This window comes from Watersipora subatra, chromosome 10 (assembly GCF_963576615.1).
Source record: "Watersipora subatra chromosome 10, tzWatSuba1.1, whole genome shotgun sequence".
Classification (NCBI taxonomy): domain Eukaryota; kingdom Metazoa; phylum Bryozoa; class Gymnolaemata; order Cheilostomatida; family Watersiporidae; genus Watersipora; species Watersipora subatra.
The window spans coordinates 32,950,494-32,969,324 of record NC_088717.1 but is presented as its reverse complement, the minus strand read 5'-3'; the positions used below and the strand labels follow the sequence as shown (position 1 = coordinate 32,969,324).

The 18,831-nt window shown below is 39.8% G+C and overlaps 2 protein-coding genes across 2 annotated transcripts in view; one reads left to right on the top strand and one right to left on the bottom strand.

The window, feature by feature from the left end:
* The window catches only part of LOC137405664 (amidophosphoribosyltransferase-like), a 48,181-nt gene extending 32,830 nt beyond the window's left edge, over positions 1-15,351 (top strand). The window contains exons 5-9 of the mRNA XM_068091997.1: positions 3,907-4,008; positions 6,034-6,162; positions 8,395-8,543; positions 10,066-10,387; positions 14,955-15,351. Coding sequence (XP_067948098.1) covers positions 3,907-4,008; positions 6,034-6,162; positions 8,395-8,543; positions 10,066-10,387; positions 14,955-15,088 — 836 coding nt within the window. The 3' untranslated portion in view covers positions 15,089-15,351. The remainder of the gene's footprint in view (positions 1-3,906; positions 4,009-6,033; positions 6,163-8,394; positions 8,544-10,065; positions 10,388-14,954) is intronic.
* Positions 15,352-17,567: 2,216 nt separating this feature from the next.
* The window catches only part of LOC137406314 (ribonuclease H2 subunit B-like), a 59,505-nt gene continuing 58,241 nt past the window's right edge, over positions 17,568-18,831 (bottom strand). Inside the window, exon 11 of the mRNA XM_068092875.1 lies at positions 17,568-18,244. Within this exon, the coding sequence (XP_067948976.1) occupies positions 18,146-18,244 (99 nt within the window). The 3' untranslated portion in view covers positions 17,568-18,145. The remainder of the gene's footprint in view (positions 18,245-18,831) is intronic.

The window sequence follows — 18,831 nt, the reverse complement described above, 5'->3', positions numbered from 1 at the left end:
GGTGATAGAGTGGTGCGGGTGATTGAGTGGTGCAGGTGATAGAGTGGTGAGGGTGATAGAGTGGTGCAGGTGATAGAGTAGTGCGGCTGATAGAGTGGTGCGAGTGATAGAGTGGTGCGGGTGATAGAGTGGTGCGGGTGATAGAGTGGTGCGGGTGATAGAGTGGTGCGGGTGATAGAGTGGTGCTGGTGATAGAGTGGTGCGGGTGATTGAGTGGTGCAGGTGATAGAGTGGTAAGGGTGATAGAGTGGTGCAGGTGATAGAGTAGTGCGGCTGATAGAGTGGTGCGAGTGATAGAGTGGTGCGGGTGATAGAGTGGTGAGGGTGATAGAGTAGTGCGGGTGATAGAGTGGTGCGGGTGATAGAGTGGCGCGGGTGATAGAGTGGTGAGGGTGATAGAGTGGTGAGGGTGATAGAGTGGTGCGGGTGATAGAGTGGTGCTGGTGATAGAGTGGTGCGGGTGATTGAGTGGTGCAGGTGATAGAGTGGTAAGGGTGATAGAGTGGTGCAGGTGATAGAGTAGTGCGGCTGATAGAGTGGTGCGAGTGATAGAGTGGTGCGGGTGATAGAGTGGTGAGGGTGATAGAGTAGTGCGGGTGATAGAGTGGTGCGGGTGATAGAGTGGCGCGGGTGATAGAGTGGTGAGGGTGATAGAGTGGTGAGGGTGATAGAGTGGTGCGGGTGATAGAGTGGTGCTGGTGATAGAGTGGTGCGGGTGATTGAGTGGTGCAGGTGATAGAGTGGTGAGGGTGATAGAGTGGTGCAGGTGATAGAGTAGTGCGGCTGATAGAGTGGTGCGAGTGATAGAGTGGTGCGGGTGATAGAGTGGTGCGGGTGATAGAGTGGTGCGGGTGATAGAGTAGTGAGGGTGATAGAGTGGTGCGGGTGATAGAGTGGTGCGGGTGATAGAGTGGTGCGGGTGATAGAGTGGTGCAGGTGATAGAGTAGTGAGGGTGATAGAGTGGTGCGGGTGATAGAGTGGTGCGGGTGATAGAGTGGTGCGGGTGATAGAGTGGTGAGGGTGATAGAGTGGTGCGGGTGATAGAGTGGTGCTGGTGATAGAGTGGTGCGGGTGATAGAGTGGTGCGGGTGATAGAGTGGCGCGGGTGATAGAGTGGTGAGGGTGATAGAGTGGTGAGGCTGATAGAGTGGTGCGGCTGATAGAGTGGTGAGGGTGATAGAGTGGTGCGGGTGGTAGAGTGGTGAGGGTGATAGAGTGGTGCGGGTGATAGAGTGGTGCGGGTGATAGAGTGGTACGGGTGATAGAGTGGTACGGGTGGTAGAGTGGTGCGGGTGATAGAATGGTGAGGGTGATAGAGTGGTGCGGGTGATAGAGTGGTGCGGGTGATAGAGTGGTGCTGGTGATAGAGTGGTGCGGGTGATAGAGTGGTGCGGGTGATAGAGTAGTGAGGGTGATAGAGTGGTGAGGGTGATAGTGTGGTGCAGCTGATAGAGAGGTGCGGCTGATAGAGTGGTGAGGGTGATAGAGTGGTGCGGGTGGTAGAGTGGTGAGGGTGATAGAGTGGTGCGGGTGATAGAGTGGTGAGGGTGATAGAGTGGTGAGGGTGATAGGGTGGTGAGGGTGATAGAGTGGTGCGGGTGATAGAGTGGTGCTGGTGATAGAGTGGTGCGGGTGATTGAGTGGTGCAGGTGATAGAGTGGTGCAGGTGATAGAGTGGTGAGGGTGATAGAGTAGTGCGGGTGATAGAGTGGTGCGGGTGATAGAGTGGTGAGGGTGATAGAGTGGTGAGGGTGATAGAGTGGTGAGGGTGATAGAGTGGTGCGGGTGATAGAGTGGTGCTGGTGATAGAGTGGTGCGGGTGATTGAGTGGTGCAGGTGATAGAGTGGTGAGGGTGATAGAGTAGTGCGGGTGATAGAGTGGTGCGGGTGATAGAGTGGCGCGGGTGATAGAGTGGTGAGGGTGATAGAGTGGTGAGGGTGATAGAGTGGTGCGGGTGATAGAGTGGTGCTGGTGATAGAGTGGTGCGGGTGATTGAGTGGTGCAGGTGATAGAGTGGTGAGGGTGATAGAGTGGTGCGGGTGATAGAGTAGTGCGGGTGATAGAGTGGTGAGGGTGATAGAGTGGTGAGGGTGATAGAGTGGTGAGGGTGATAGAGTGGTGCGGGTGATAGAGTGGTGCTGGTGATAGAGTGGTGCGGGTGATTGAGTGGTGCAGGTGATAGAGTGGTGAGGGTGATAGAGTAGTGCGGGTGATAGAGTGGTGCGGGTGATAGAGTGGCGCGGGTGATAGAGTGGTGAGGGTGATAGAGTGGTGAGGGTGATAGAGTGGTGCGGGTGATAGAGTGGTGCTGGTGATAGAGTGGTGCGGGTGATAGAGTGGTGAGGGTGATAGAGTGGTGAGGGTGATAGAGTGGTGAGGGTGATAGAGTGGTGAGGGTGATAGAGTGGTGCGGGTGATAGAGTGGTGCTGGTGATAGAGTGGTGCGGGTGATTGAGTGGTGCAGGTGATAGAGTGGTACGGGTGATAGAGTGGTGAGGGTGATAGAGTAGTGCGGGTGATAGAGTGGTGCGGGTGATAGAGTGGCGCGGGTGATAGAGTGGTGAGGGTGATAGAGTGGTGAGGGTGATAGAGTGGTGCGGGTGATAGAGTGGTGCTGGTGATAGAGTGGTGCGGGTGATTGAGTGGTGCAGGTGATAGAGTGGTGAGGGTGATAGAGTGGTGCAGGTGATAGAGTAGTGCGGCTGATAGAGTGGTGCGAGTGATAGAGTGGTGCGGGTGATAGAGTGGTGCGGGTGATAGAGTGGTGCGGGTGATAGAGTAGTGAGGGTGATAGAGTGGTGCGGGTGATAGAGTGGTGCGGGTGATAGAGTGGTGCGGGTGATAGAGTGGTGCAGGTGATAGAGTAGTGAGGGTGATAGAGTGGTGCGGGTGATAGAGTGGTGCGGGTGATAGAGTGGTGCGGGTGATAGAGTGGCGCGGGTGATAGAGTGGTGAGGGTGATAGAGTGGTGAGGCTGATAGAGTGGTGCGGCTGATAGAGTGGTGAGGGTGATAGAGTGGTGCGGGTGGTAGAGTGGTGAGGGTGATAGAGTGGTGTGGGTGATAGAGTGGTGCGGGTGATAGAGTGGTACGGGTGATAGAGTGGTACGGGTGGTAGAGTGGTGCGGGTGATAGAATGGTGAGGGTGATAGAGTGGTGCGGGTGATAGAGTGGTGCGGGTGATAGAGTGGTGCTGGTGATAGAGTGGTGCGGGTGATAGAGTGGTGCGGGTGATAGAGTAGTGAGGGTGATAGAGTGGTGAGGGTGATAGTGTGGTGCAGCTGATAGAGAGGTGCGGCTGATAGAGTGGTGAGGGTGATAGAGTGGTGCGGGTGGTAGAGTGGTGAGGGTGATAGAGTGGTGCGGGTGATAGAGTGGTGAGGGTGATAGAGTGGTGCGGGTGATAGAGTGGTGCGGGTGATAAAGTGGTGCGGGTGATAGAGTGGTGCGGGTGATAGAGTGGTGCGGGTGGTAGAGTGGATGTATATCATTTATTCAGTGGGACGATATCAGGATTACAAGATCTGAGTTTTATAAGTGTGCTGATTTGTTTAGTTTAGACTTTCAGGTTTGGTCTACTCCTTTAAATATGACTATACTGAACTCGAGTTAAAAAAACATCATCCCTCCATTACAGAGATTCTTAGTTGCCGGTACTGTACTTTTCTTGTGAAAAAGAATCTAGTTTTCATAATTCAAACAGTGTAATAGATTTGCTTTGCAAGGGCAACCATGCCTACAGGCTGCACACCTATTTTCTGTCTTGTGCTTTTCACATCAGTCACAAGTTCAGTAGGTCACCTTTTCATATCCTCAATTCCAGCTGCTAAAGCACAAAGTTTGGGAGGTAACCTTGTCCATCTTATGGCAGTTGGTCAAGTAGTGAGTTGTTACTTTGTCTTTAGGTATCTCTGACAACACGCTGCCAGCCATAGGTTGGGTTGTTTCCTCAGAGACTTGTCCTTTCTCGAGCATCGGAGCTGAATTGATCCGTGAAGTCTTACCAGGTATAAACTCTCCCAGTCTTATTCTTTGTTGTAAATAACGATGCTCCAAGGTTGCCTTCGATACAGCTGGATTTCTGCTTTCTTTGTGGCTCATATAATTTTTAGATTACTAAGTTGTTCACATCTAAGTTAATTTTATAACTTTTTTTTTTTCAAAACATATCGTAATTTTAGGTGAAAATTAGCTTTCTGTTGTGTAAAAAGTAAGACCTCAGCGGTGCCACCCACTCGTATTTTAAATCTTCAGATATTTTTAGCTGATTGTAACCAATGATAGTCGTCCATCTTCATTTTAGGGCAGCAGCTAACTTGCCTACAGAAAAGTCTCTCTCTCACCATCATTTCTCTCACCATCACTGTAACAGTGCCCGTCCTTCTTGATCATCCTCTCACACGCATCCTTCTCTCAACAAATTTTTCTTTTCTCAGAGTTCACCAGTTTCCTTTGCATTGACACCACACTAGTACCACCATTGGTGTTCACTGATGACAGCGATGGACTCCCCGGTTGTTCATTTAAACAGTATGCTTGCTCATCAACTATTGCCATATTCATATCAGATGTTAATGGGGAGTTGTCTCTCCAACATTGATATACTTTCCAGGATGAATTCCACGTATTTTAATGCTGTAAATATCCAATATTAATAAACCTGTAGTTTATTATACTACCATTCCACCTTTCCCCCACTCCTACCACACATCCACTCATTTGCTCGTCTCATCGAATGTAGCAGCTATAAAAATTGATGCAAGTGTCACTCTGAAGAGCTGCGCTCACCAGCTTCAATTGGAGAATCAGCCATACCTATAATATCATCATTTCATTACTGACTATAGTTTTATTACCGAGTGTATCTACACGGCAATAGATTTATAACTGAGTGTATCTACACGGCAATAGATTTATAACTGAGTGTATCTACACGGCAATAGATTTATAACTGAGTGTATCTACACGGCAATAGATTGAATATTCTATGAATATTCTAATCTATAAATATGGCTTCATATTCGTCATCTTTGGCTCATTACCAGAATTTTGTGCAAGATGAACCTATGGACCACACTATGGACCACGCTATGGACCATACAGCTATCTACACAGTGTGGTAGCTCAACGAAACATTTTACCCAGTTTATTCAAAACTATGAGATTGAGCTGTTTGATTCCAATTAGGAGTGTCATCATTTTAAAATTTGTCTTTGGCTCTCAACAAACTGTATTCTTTGTTGATATCAACTTTTCATGATAAGATTTGTGTGTAGTTTTATTAGGTATTGTCTTACATGGAGTATTAAGCAAGAGTGAACAACCTATACTTTTTTGTTGAAGTGGGTGTTATCTGTGTACCAAAGCCTTGTAGGTTTTTACTTATCTAGTGCTGTAGCATTTTATTTGCACCGAGCAATATTTGTTGGTGTGAGTGCCACAGTTGAGAATTTAGAAAAGGCGGTTGCCATAGGAAAGGGTATTTAGCATCTGCACTGGTCAGATCAACTTGGACCAATCAAATTTTTGTATTGAGTGCTTGTATTGAATGCTTGTATTGAGTGCTTGTATCAAATGTGTATATCAAATGTTTGTATCGAATTCTTATATTGAATGCTTGTATCAAATGTTTGTATCGAATGCTTGTATCAAATGTTTATATCAAATTTCTGTATCGAATGTTTGTATTGAGTGCTTGTATCAAATGTGTATATCAAATGTTTGTATCGAATTCTTATATTGAGTGCTTGTATCAAATGTGTATATCAAATGCTTGTATCGAATGCTTGTATCGAATGCTTGTATCGAATGCTTGTATCAAATGCTTGTATCGAATGCTTGTATAAAATGCTTGTATCAAATGCTTGTATCGAATGCTTGTACAAAATGCTTGTATCAAATGCTTGTATCGAATGCTTGTATCGATTGCTTGTATTGAATACTTGTATTAGTGATGATTATTCCATAGTTAAATTATCATTGTTCTTGTCTACAGTAAGTAATGACATCTTCTTTTGTTTTTTATTTGATAGGAGAAATAGTTGAAATAAGTAGCAAGGGCTTCAAGTCGCTTGGAATACTGGGTCGACCTGATGACACCCCTCCAGCCTTCTGTATTTTTGAGTATGTCTATTTTTCAAGGCCTGATAGCTATTTGGAAGGTAAGGCTTGACACGGTCTTCTGGGGAAGATTATTACACCCTGTTGTTTATCTTACTGGTGAGATAAGTCATATGGTGTCAGTAGTACCCACTGCATCTCTTAGTGATATATCCTGTCATCAGCTACAGACAACTAGGTTGTGAAAGTTGCTGCAAAACTTAGCAGTTGTCTACTCCATACACATTTACATTGTTTTTGTGATACCATAGGTAACACATTTTTTATATAAACGATTATGGACTGCTCAATAAAAGTAAATATATATACAGTGCGTCTTCATTATACGATTTTGATCCGTTTCAGTGTTGACATATCATGAAAATGTCATATAGAGGGGTATAGAAGCCCATAGTAAATATATAATGCAAACACCTTCTAGTAAAATTCATCAAAATTGTATACAAGTACTGTTCATATTGAAAATTAGTAACAAAATGGTATGTTAACCTTAGTAACTATAGTTACCGACAGTAACTTTAGTCTGTTTAGTGGTTATGATCTGCAATAAACTGTAACGTTGCACTATAATATGTGCAGCACGTACAGTAAAGAGTTCTTACTTGTACTCATACTAGACGTATAACATAAACATTGAATTCAACTTAAATGTATTTAGCTTACTAAACATGCACCTAAAGCTAAGTTTTAGTATGTGTTTTCAACTATTTTACTGAACTTCAACTTTTTCATTCCTAAGATTTTATTACCAATCAGTTTCCTGCTCCTTTTCACTGTAACTTTTAGCCGACCTCATTAAACCTTTTTCTACCTACTTTGACAAGAAAGCCCGAACGACGCTGTTCTTGAAACTGTCCTGTTAAATACGTAATAAAGTGGGATTTTGTTAGCGGATGAAGAGCAGTTGTCTAATCCCTGACCTTCAGTTCGGAGGGATTGCAACTCCAACTTTGCTACTGGTTTTAAATAGAAAATATCGTTTTTTGCATAAATGCTGCATGAATGCTAAACTGAGAGAAATCGGTCATTGTATCTCTTTCAGGCATTTTGAGAAAGTCTTCGGCGAGCAGCATCTCGGCATCTTGGTCAGTTTGACATAATAAGTACTGCCAAATATAATTTCGAGCAAAAATTTTTGTTGAATTTGTATGGCGAATAGGATTCATATGGCGAAATAGGATTCGTATGGCGAAAGCATAAAACCACTTTGTAAGGCTAAAAAAATCGTATAACAATGACATCGTAGCTCAAGGGCGGACTGCATATACTATATAGATGTATCCATGTTCATGGTACACTGTATATACAGTCAAACATGGGTAACTCAACCTTCACGGGATCGAGTGAAAGTGTTCGAGTTATCAGAGCACTGTCACAAGTCCATGTATTTATTAGTAGATACATTTACATATATAAACTATAATATTAATAAAAGCATAAATGGCTTGTTTCGAATTAAATGCTTCCAATGTGAAGTTTAAAACTTTTTTACCGGAAATTATAGAGATTTTTCTATCACTTGAGATTTGTTTGTTTTACGTGATGTGACTGCCGGGGCGTTTTTCAAATTAAATTTGGCAAAACTCGATCGCTGTTGAAATGCTCAGATGAAAAGACATCTTTTTCTTTTGAGCGTTTTAACCAAGATCACTTTTGCCGATTTTTCTTGAAGTTAATGCCAAGGTAACCTCGCTTTTTCTTGCCTTCGAAGAACCATCGCTAAGCGGATGTTTGGTGAAAATCAATTTTTACCAAACCTTTTGAAAAGTCGTTGACAAAAATATTTTGCTGATGATGGTTATAACGACGCCTATGAACTACTAAAATTTGAGGCTTATCTCTATGGCTTGGAATAAAGTGATATTCCAAAGCGATAACAACCGTCTTGGTAGCCGTTGGGCTAAAAACTTCGAGTTAACAAAGTTGAGGTCGAGTTATCTGAAGCAATTTATCATTGCGTGGGAACGGACCAAACAAAACCGTTCGAGTTAACCATGTGTTCGAGCTATCCGAGGGCGAGTTATCCATGTTTGACTGTATATCAATGTTCGTGGTGCAGCAAAATCTCGAAATATTAAATTCATCCATTATAAAGTTTGTATCATATTTTGAAACCGTCTTTTGTTGGAGCAAATATTTTTACTAACTACTCGTCAGCCAACTGGTCTGAAAAAGTTGTCATAGAGTATCGGAGTTGCTCACCCATGTACTTTTATGATTACACACTAGCAGAATTGTGTGGTATAGTATGTAGTAGTTATTTATTGCTGCAGGGCAGATGGTTTACTCGGTGCGTATGAACTGTGGGAGGATGCTTGCCAAGGAGTCTGCTGTAGAGGCTGATATTGTCTCAACCATCCCTGAGTCAGCAACACCGGCAGCACGAGGCTATTCAGAGTTTACTGGAATACCATATGTAGAGGTAGCCATTAGGTCAAAAGTGTATTCTATTACTGACATAAAGATGTAGTGTTGTACAGCTATGGTGAGAAATAGATACACAGCTGTAGATGTACAGCTATAGATGTACTGCTATAGTGAGAAATAGATACACAGCTATAGATGTACTGCTATAGTGAGAAATAGATGTACTGCTATAGTGAGAAATAGATGTACTGCTATAGTGAGAAATAGATGTACTGTTATAGTGAGAAATAGATGTACTGCTATAGTGAAAAATAGATGTACTGCTATAGTGAGAAATAGATGTACTGCTATAGTGAAAAATAGATGTACAGCTATAGTGAGAAATAGATGTACTGCTATAGTGAGAAATAGATACACAGCTATAGATGTACTGCTATAGTGAGAAATAGATGTACTGCTATAGTGAGAAATAGATGTACTGCTATAGTGAGAAATAGATGTACTGCTATAGTGAGAAATAGATGTACTGTTATAGTGAGAAATAGATGTACTGCTATAGTGAAAAATAGATGTACTGCTATAGTGAGAAATAGATGTACTGCTATAGTGAAAAATAGATGTACAGCTATAGTGAGAAATAGATGTACTGCTATAGTGAGAAATAGATGTACTGTTATAGTGAGAAATAGATGTACTGCTATAGTGAAAAATAGATGTACTGCTATAGTGAGAAATAGATGTACTGCTATAGTGAGAAATAGATGTACATCTATAGTGAGAAATAGATGTACTGCTATAGTGAGAACTAGATGTACTGTTATAGTGAGAAATAGATGTACAGCTATAGTGAGAAATAGATGTACTGCTATAGTGAGAAATAGATGTACTGCTATAGTGAGAAATAGATGTACTGCTATAGTGAGAAATAGATGTACTGCTATAGTGAGTAATAGATGTACTGCTATAGATGTACTGCTATAGTGAGAAATATATGTACTGCTATAGTGAGAAACGGTGCCTTAGATTTTCTGTTCGCTCATATTTGCTATACCCTCTCAGATTGCAGATGCATGGGTGGCTGTTAGATCCCATTCAATATGGCAGCTTATTCTTGGTTAGCAATGACTCCTGTACAAATATCTTAGCTCAACATCACCCCTTTCTGCGAATTGAACTTTTTTTGTTAACAACTAAAATCCTCAAATTCAATGTTTCATGTTCAGTTGACAGTAATAACCAAGTTGGTGTCAGGGCGTTGTTTGCTGGCTGCCCTAAACATAAATACAACGCTTTGCTATCATTACGTTACAGCTAATTTTGTCACCAAGTTACAGTTGCCCTGTCTCTACGTTACAGGTACTGTGTCAATATGTTGCAAGTGCCCCCACTATTTTACAAGTGCTTTGCTGTCGATATGTCGCAGGTGTTATGTCATTATCTTACAGGCACTTTGTCATCCTGTTGCAGGTGCTCTGAATATGTTACAGGTGATCTTCTATCAAGATGTTGCAGGTGCTCTCAATGTTACAGGTGCTCTACTGTCAAGATGTTGCAGGTGATCTGTCACTATGTTACAGGTACTCTGCAAAAACAGATATGTTGGTCGATCCTTCATTCAGCCGACTACAAGACTTAGGGAACTTGCCGTCGCTCAAAAGTTTGGACCATATGTAGATAACATTGCGGGCAAAAGGATAATTATTGTGGATGACTCAATTGTTCGCGGCACAACCATGCAGCCAATGGTAGCACTTCTGAGAAATTCCGGTGCCAAAGAGGTACATATCAGAGTTGCCTCTCCACCCATAAGGCACCCGTGCTATATGGGCATCAATATACCCACTAAAGAAGAACTGATTGCCAATAGAGTCGAGCTAGACAAGCTTGCTGAGTATTTTGGTGAGTTGAACACAGTTTGATGCGCTTGATCATGTCTGTACATTTTTGGTGTCATAGTGGGTGGCATTCAATACTTCCTTGGTGTTGTGTCAGCTCGTTAAGTGTCTATCCCCTCCTTCCTTGTAAGGGCAATTTAGAAAGTTTGTAACCTATGTTGCTTGGAAGCTGTACTTATTAGGAACGATCGTAGCCTGGTGGGCTCAGTTACCATAGGTTGGGGTCTTATTCAACCCATACTTGCTCACAGACTACTCGGCTGTGGCTAACTTCAGAACAGGATACACAGACAAACTGTTGTTGTTACAATGAGGCACTCATAGTCACTTGTAATAAACATGCCAGAGTAAGTTTACCAGCGTTTGAACTTATCAAGATAAACACAGAGATTGAGGTCAATCTTTATATCTGCTAATAAAGAAGACATCAATGATATCAGTGAACGCTCATCGTGAACAAATCTCACCTAAAATACAAATTCTCTAGCTGTCAGCATTTTAATCACAACTGATTTGATTTGAGCAGTAAAAAGTAAAGGTGTGACACTAGAATTGTAACAATTTTACACTTCTACAAATTCTCCACACTTTCATTTATGCCAAAACCAATTATTGCTTTTTGTGTTCTGGATGTTGTTGGGTGGTACATTGAGGTCTAAATAACTACATGTTTTTATCGCGTATACAATGGTTCATAAATGCGTATGTTGCAAAGATTGGGCTATTTAACCCTTTCGCGGGCGAATTTTCAAAACTAAATCAGACCCCCATGGGCGAATTAATTTTCCAAAAATTCAATTTTTTTAAAAGGTTCATACACTTTTCTGTGTGTTATTATGTGCATATATCTATGTTTAAAGGTGCATATGTATGCATGTATATGTTCATAGGCATATACATGTAATGTATATATATTATAAACGAATAAAAATGTATAACATAAAATATATGCTTTTCATAATAATTGTCTACTTACGAATGATATTTTTGAAAGCATTCTCCTTTACAAAGGCCCACATTACAGTCTTTGCACCATGTACTTATTCGTGTAAAAAGAGCTCCCACAAAGATGTACTTCCTGGATTGACAGGCTCAAAAAACTTTTCAAAATACTCTACTGGTTGAGCATCTACTGGAGTAAATACTGGGCCTGTCACTGCTATAAACTGCTGAATTGTAGGAGATTTATCTCTGTTCATGTTGGTTATATTCTTCGAGGCACTGGCATCACTCCTACTCACATCCTCATCATTACTGCTACCAGCCTCTTCATCACTGTCACTTCCAGATGTAAAGTCATTTCAATCACAATCCGAACTTGATTCACTGTCATCTCTTGCTACTAAATCTAAAAAGTCACTGTCAGCTCTGAATCTCATAGTAATTTCGGTACTAGTACTTGCTTTATTAGAATAATCTCGGGAGGTTCTTTTAGAAGTCGCCATGACGGTAAACTAAATTCAAACTCTCGAAAAATTTGGTAAATAAAAGCTTAAACCGAACCAAGAAAAATAAAAGTTGATAAATTATTTAGAACAATTTTCTAATTTTTTTCGAAAATTTATTTATTCATCACTGCTAAAAACGATCGTTTTTTCAACCTTGAAGTCAATTTTTGAGGCTAACCAAAACTACTATATCGTAGCTTGCTATTGGTAAAAAAAGTAAACAAAAAACGGCATTTAGCTAACCAGAAACTGCAATAATAAAATATGTTACCGAAATGACAAAAACGTCGCACTGTCCATTAGCAGCCGTATCGCGAAGCGACAAAAACGTCGCTCTGCCCGCGAAAGGGTTAATAAGATTTTTCATTAAAAAAATTTTTTGTGTAATTTAAACAAGTTGGATGAAAAAATAAAACAAAAATTCATGTGATGTTAAACGCGGTTGTCATTCGTACTATTGCAGTAGTGATATATACATGTAGTTGCTCATCTTCATAGACAGCAATGCATATCCAACAACTTACCCATATATTATTGATAAGATTTGTTTTAAAGAGTAATATTAGCCCAGGAACATCAAGTTTATAGCTAGTCCACTCACTGGTATGCGAGCGTGCCTAACAATCATATATTGTCTCACGAGGAAATTACTATCGATCGAATTTGTCTGCCTGATAGTTCTGTCACACCATCTGTTTGTATCTTGTTGGAAAAGTTTTTTTCCCATTTCTTTCCGATGAGTACTACTTGTTATCTTTGTGATCTAGGTTTGTGATCTTTTTACAAACCCGTTAGTTGCCAGATTTGATGTCATCAACATGAAATTATTTTGTTATTTTGGCTCTATGAAGATCCGATCATATATAGAAAAATTACGCAGGCCTTTAGATTTCAGAGAATGTCACCAAAGTAACCGGTATCCCATTTGCTCATTCTAAATCATAGCGCAGGGAAAATGTCAAATAAGACATACGCCTTACGCATGACAAGTCCTAGTAAAAACTTTGTGTATCATTCACTGCTGCAGACTAACAGTCGCATTGACAAATGGAGTGCGTTTTCAATCATGTGGGAAAATGATCTTGCTAGCAGACATATTGCTAGTATGTATTTTTACTGGTGCCTCGGGTTGCATAAACACAAACGGCACATCAAACTGGAATGCTATTAGTGTTGGGCCGATATCTGATTTAGTGCTGGATCGGATATCCTTGCACATTTTTATCGGTTTTTCCGGTATCGGTATCCTCGGTATTTACCATCTTCGGTATCCTTTGTCAACTAAGAAAGTTCGGTATTGTCGGTACTATTGTTCGGTATGTGATCAGTGTGTCTTTAAATGGTTTAAACTTTAAATCATAACTGTCTCGAACAATTTTTATCGTTGTGCAAAAAGTAGCCTGTGCAAAAAAAACATTCTTTAGTCAGCAGTATATTGTTACGGCAAAGAGACTCCTTGTTTTAGAAAGCCAAAAAAGAAAAGAAAGATGGAAATCTAATTTTCATGATAGATGTTTTTATTGTTTATTCTATTAAAAAATATAGTTACTAATACAAACGTTATGTATAATAAAGAACAGATAGATAATGGCAAGGGGCCCTCTTTGTTAAATATACTGAAACAGTTTTAAAAAATCTTACTATCACATATTGTAATCAGGTAATGTAATCACATAATTATAAGCAGTCCAATTAGAGTCCAGTCCCGTTAGAGTCTTTATACGTCCTCCCATCTGTGTAGAACTCCCAAACCTTCGAGGCTGGTGGCATTGTCAATGTAACGTAATATAATAGTAGATACAGTAAGCGTGGAAATTTTCGTTGAATTTGTTCGCCAATGCGCGCTGAGAGTAGCATGTTTGTAATGAAGCGTTTTTAAAATCTCTCCGGATATCCGTATAACAATTTACTGGTAGGCTTTTACGGATAAATACCGATCATATCAAACCGGCCGCGGATACCTAGCTGACACCGAAAATGATTGGTTTCCTCGGATACCGAGAATCCCTCGGTATCAGTAAAAGCGGATAACTCAATACCGGCCCAACACTAAATGCTATTCATTCATCAAGGAAGCTCAACATGAGAGTTTTACAATGTTGAGAGTCATAGCTGAAGCACACTGAATACTAAAGAGGAAGCATTGCGAAAATCTGGTACCAGCATTAGTCTTGCAACGAATACTTTGCCGATCTTGTCCTTGACATTAATAAAAATCAATTTTTATCATGGCGTTCTTAATATAAATTTTAATATTCATTGTAATAATTTTATTTGGAACAAAGGTTTTATTTCCAATTGTCTTATAATATCATTAAGTGACAAGTTTTTATTTTAAGTCAAACTATAATTTTTCATTGTGGTCCGAGTTTCATTTTAAAATATATCCTTCAAGGATCAGCTAATCAATCATGGTAAGCGGAGATATCAAGTACTCCTTATACACATGAATTGGCCATCATTCACCGTTAGCGACGAAATCAGTGAGACTTTCAATGAATTCATTAGATATTTCTCTTGTGTGCTTGAAACACGCATATCATACGCACCAAATATATACCATATCACGTGTACCAAACATGCATACCATACGCACCAAATATATATACCATATCGTGTGTACCAAACACGCATACCATACGCACCAAATATATATACCATATCACGTGTACCAAACACGCATATCATACGCACCAAATATATACCATATCACGTGTACCAAACATGCATACCATACGCACCAAATATATATACCATATCACGTGTACCAAACATGCATACCATACGCACCAAATCACGTGTACCAGACACGCATACCATACGCACCAAATATATATACTATATCACGTGTACCAAACACGCCTATCATTGAACATGCTCAGTTTACACATGATGATAATCCTTCAAATCTACTATAAATCTACAAACCTTTGTATTATGTAAACATATACCATAAATAAATCCATTAAACTTTGTATTATATGTAAACATATACCATAAATAAATCCATTAAACTTTGCATTATATGTAAACATATACCATAAATAAATCCATTAAACTTTGTTTTATATGTAAAAATATACCATATTACATAAATAAATTAACTGTTTTTTGTCTTTACAGGGGCAAACAGTTTGAAATACCTAACAGTGGAGGGCCTGAAGGAAGCAGTATCTGAGCGTGCCAGGACTGAGAGGGAGCTGGGGCACTGCACTGCCTGCCTAACTGGCCAATATCCAGTCGCACTGGAATGGTGAAATCTTTTCCATTGGAGTTATTGTCTCTCTCTCTCTACTCACATTCCTGTTAGTCAACTGATCATAAATTTAGGGAAGATACTCAAAAGATCATTGCGTCCAGCGCTGGCAGAGCTTTTGACGATGCTTATATCTACAGACTCAGAGTCTGTCATTATCTTTTGTTGCTCCCATTTTGTCTCTCTAGCAGTGGGTTTTACCTTTTTGTTTGTAATCTCATTACAGTGCATATTTGTATATTTTACATTATACAAGGTGCTAACTTCCAACATTGCGGAATCAATTTCCTCACTGCTTTGTCGTTATGCTCCCTAGCTCTTGAGTCAAATCAATTTTTATTGCTTTCTTTGTATCCTCCTTCGATAGCCATTGTTCATTGAATCTGGCCTAATTAATCTGGCATAATTAATCTAGCTTTTAAGTGCCACCAGTAAGCTTAATTGCACAGTACTACCCAAGCCTGGCTACACGCACTGACACAATGCATGGCTGGTGGCTAGTGTAGATACTTGCTATTCTTGCACACTGGGCTACTAAATGATGTCTTATTGACACAATTACTAACCAATAAGAATTGGCCTAAGCTGTGTGAAACAGTGCTGTCCTTGCCGGATTTACCAACACCCATATCGAAGCACCATCAGGATATTTGTATTGTAACTTGGATCAGCGTGGAATTGTGATAGCGATGACGTTTATGCATCTATTTTTATTGCTGTTTTTCTCACAAAAAACGCTACACGCTGATAAGAGAAAAAATAAATTCAATTGTCCAGAAAAAATAATTTCAACTTGGGTACCGAAAAGTTCTATCAAATGTTTCATGAGTAGTTTATACCGGTGGGTTTCGTATATATCATATACATGATAATATTTTTGTCGTCATATAAATAGTTGTTTGTGTCAAGACCTGTTACCTTTATCATTCGAAAGCTAATTTTAAAGGTTGACTTGCAACAAAATTTACATTACAGTTATTTGGTATCAAAAGATTCACCATGTTTTACTCGGTTGTGTTGTAGGTGCCAAATATGTGGAAATGTGATTACAAGCTCTTAAAAGCTCAAAAACGAAAAGCCGCCATTGGAATCTGTTTATTTCTCTGACGTAGTCATTGCATTTGGTTATTGTCTTGTCACGTGATATTCTCACGTGAAGTGAAAGGCCAATAAAAAGCCCAATATAAAACTTATCATAGCACTAGTTTATGACAAACACTTTGGGTTTTAGCGAAGACCCCGTATCAAATATAGATGCTCGCTACTTAACAGTTTTGTTTCGGCTTGGTCTAATCGTCTACTCGTAATCTGATCATGGGCCCAATACTTCGCAAATAATTTCTGCAGCACTTTTCGATTATCACAGGTGACCAACAGGCTCGTCATGATTATCAGACAATGATATATACTCCTTCGAGGTAAGGTTAAAAAGTTAAACGAATTTTTATGGTAATTTATAAGATATCAGTGCTAAAAATGACAGCATTACAAAAAATGGTAAAAATAGACAGTGAAATAGACGCCTAAGAACAACAGACATGGTTTTCTTGAATGAGTGAAGTATATTTGTGAAAATATTTCGACGAATGAGGTTGCATGAAAGTGTAAACGGAAACTATTTTGTAACAACTACGTCCCATTTGAGCTGTTTTGGAAAGAGAACCCAAACTAGGACCATCTCGTGTGGCTGCGATTAACTGTTCGTTTTTTAGTTTTTAAGAGCTTGTAATCACATTCCCACATATTTTGCATCTACAACACAACAGAGTAAGACATGATGAATCTTTTGATACCAAATAACTGCAATGTGAATTTTGTTGCAAGTCAACCTTTAAATGCAACCAGCTTGCCTTGAAAATGAATAAAATTGAATTGAGATGCTTATCAATCACAGATGTGTCAGTTTGACATTGGCTGGCATAGACCAGCAGGTTTGTTTCAAGTCGATGCCTTATCAACACATTGGTTATGCAAGACTCATCTCGTAGATATGTGAAGCCAGTAATTTTGATGGACAAACAGCCCATTTAATTCGAGTGGAATGCTTATATTCTATAGAGATCTATAGAGATACCTGACCTAGTTAACACTTGACCTAGTTTTCACTTGACCTAGTTTACACCTGACCTAGTTTACATAGGTAAAAGGCCACCAAATATCACCTTTATTCCTATATTGGTCATCATCCAAGTAGAGCAGTTTGTTACTTGGTTGAAGTGGTTCTAGAAATGCCAGTCTTCGAAGCTGATCTCACGAGTAGGTATGAGGTAGACACGAGTAGATAACACCTATGACCAATTTATGACTAATCTCATGTCACAAAAATTATCTTGCTTCCCTACAGTCTAATGTAGTCATTCCACCCTAAGAGTGCTCTGTTCAAGTGGCGCACAAATTGATAGCTGGCTCATCGCTGAGAAACAGATGTGAATTATTTTTTGATAAAAATGTGTTCAATCAAGTGTTGTATAGAAACAAATATATAATCTTCCCCATTTTACTAAATAAAATTTTTCTACTATGAAACAGGCCAAGTTTTCATTATTTTTCTAAACAAGCTAATGTAAAGTTTTGCTCAGAACAGCCGAAAATGTGAGCACATCGCGTGGTTGTGCAGTGAAACGAGTAGGGGAGGAAATGAGACAACTCCGACTAGATATTACTACTTATAGGACCACAAAACAAAGTTGCCTCGTGTTTCAAGTAATTGCAAAATTATTTTTACATGGTGACACAAATACATATTAAATATGGTAACACCGTCATACGACTAAAAGCAATGCAATATAACATGTGTAATATAACCATACAGGAAATTATACTAGTGTATCAGTCATACAGATACTGATAAATAGCAAAAATTGCTAGCTGAGGCCAAGGAAGGACATCTATGAAAGATGTGAAGTTGCATTAAACAGTTATGGTCAGCTTACTTGAATTCTCACGGATAATTCTCTGAGACAATATGGAGTCACAACGAGTGATGTCTCTGCGGAGAGTTGTAATCTCAGCTCCTAAATGTGCGCCTGTCAAGGTCAGGCATGTAGGCATGTCAAGGTCAGGCAACCTTTTTTTGTTTTGGAGCAAAAAAGCTTGTTAGACTTTTCATGCCAGTCTTGTCGATCTTTGCCAACTTCTTCTGTGTTGACGACAATTTCTAAGGACAAAGTGATGTCATATATAGCTTGTACCTTTGTGGTGAAAGGTATTTAAACCAAGTGATTTAACAACATCAAGTTATCAATGACCAAACATATAGGCAAATCCAGTCAAGTTTGTGATTTGCAGTGATTATTCGCTTAACACATGCTAGCAATCTACCTCACCAGTTTTGAGCTATTTATCGTTGTTAATTGATTAATAGCAAAATACAAAGTAATTAAACAGTTGCATATTTCTCCTTTACTTTGGAAATTATAATTATTTTTTGTGCTCACTTTGAATTTTATTAGCCGACACCAAAAGGACCACAAGTGGCATGCTGTTTACCCAGTTACAACATATGTCCACTTCGATTGCAACATTCAACTTACTTAATTACAAAACAGAAATCCGGAAATCGCTTGGATTAAACCAAACAAAATCATTGTGAAGTCTGTTACCATATATTGTTGTGAAGTTGTCTGCTGTTGACTGCATTGTTTTACCGATTGTAAGGAAATGCAGATTTGAGGTATTGTTTTCTCGTAAAAAAACAGAAATATCTACAACTGAATCGCAAACTGACAGTGGAAGTTGATGAAA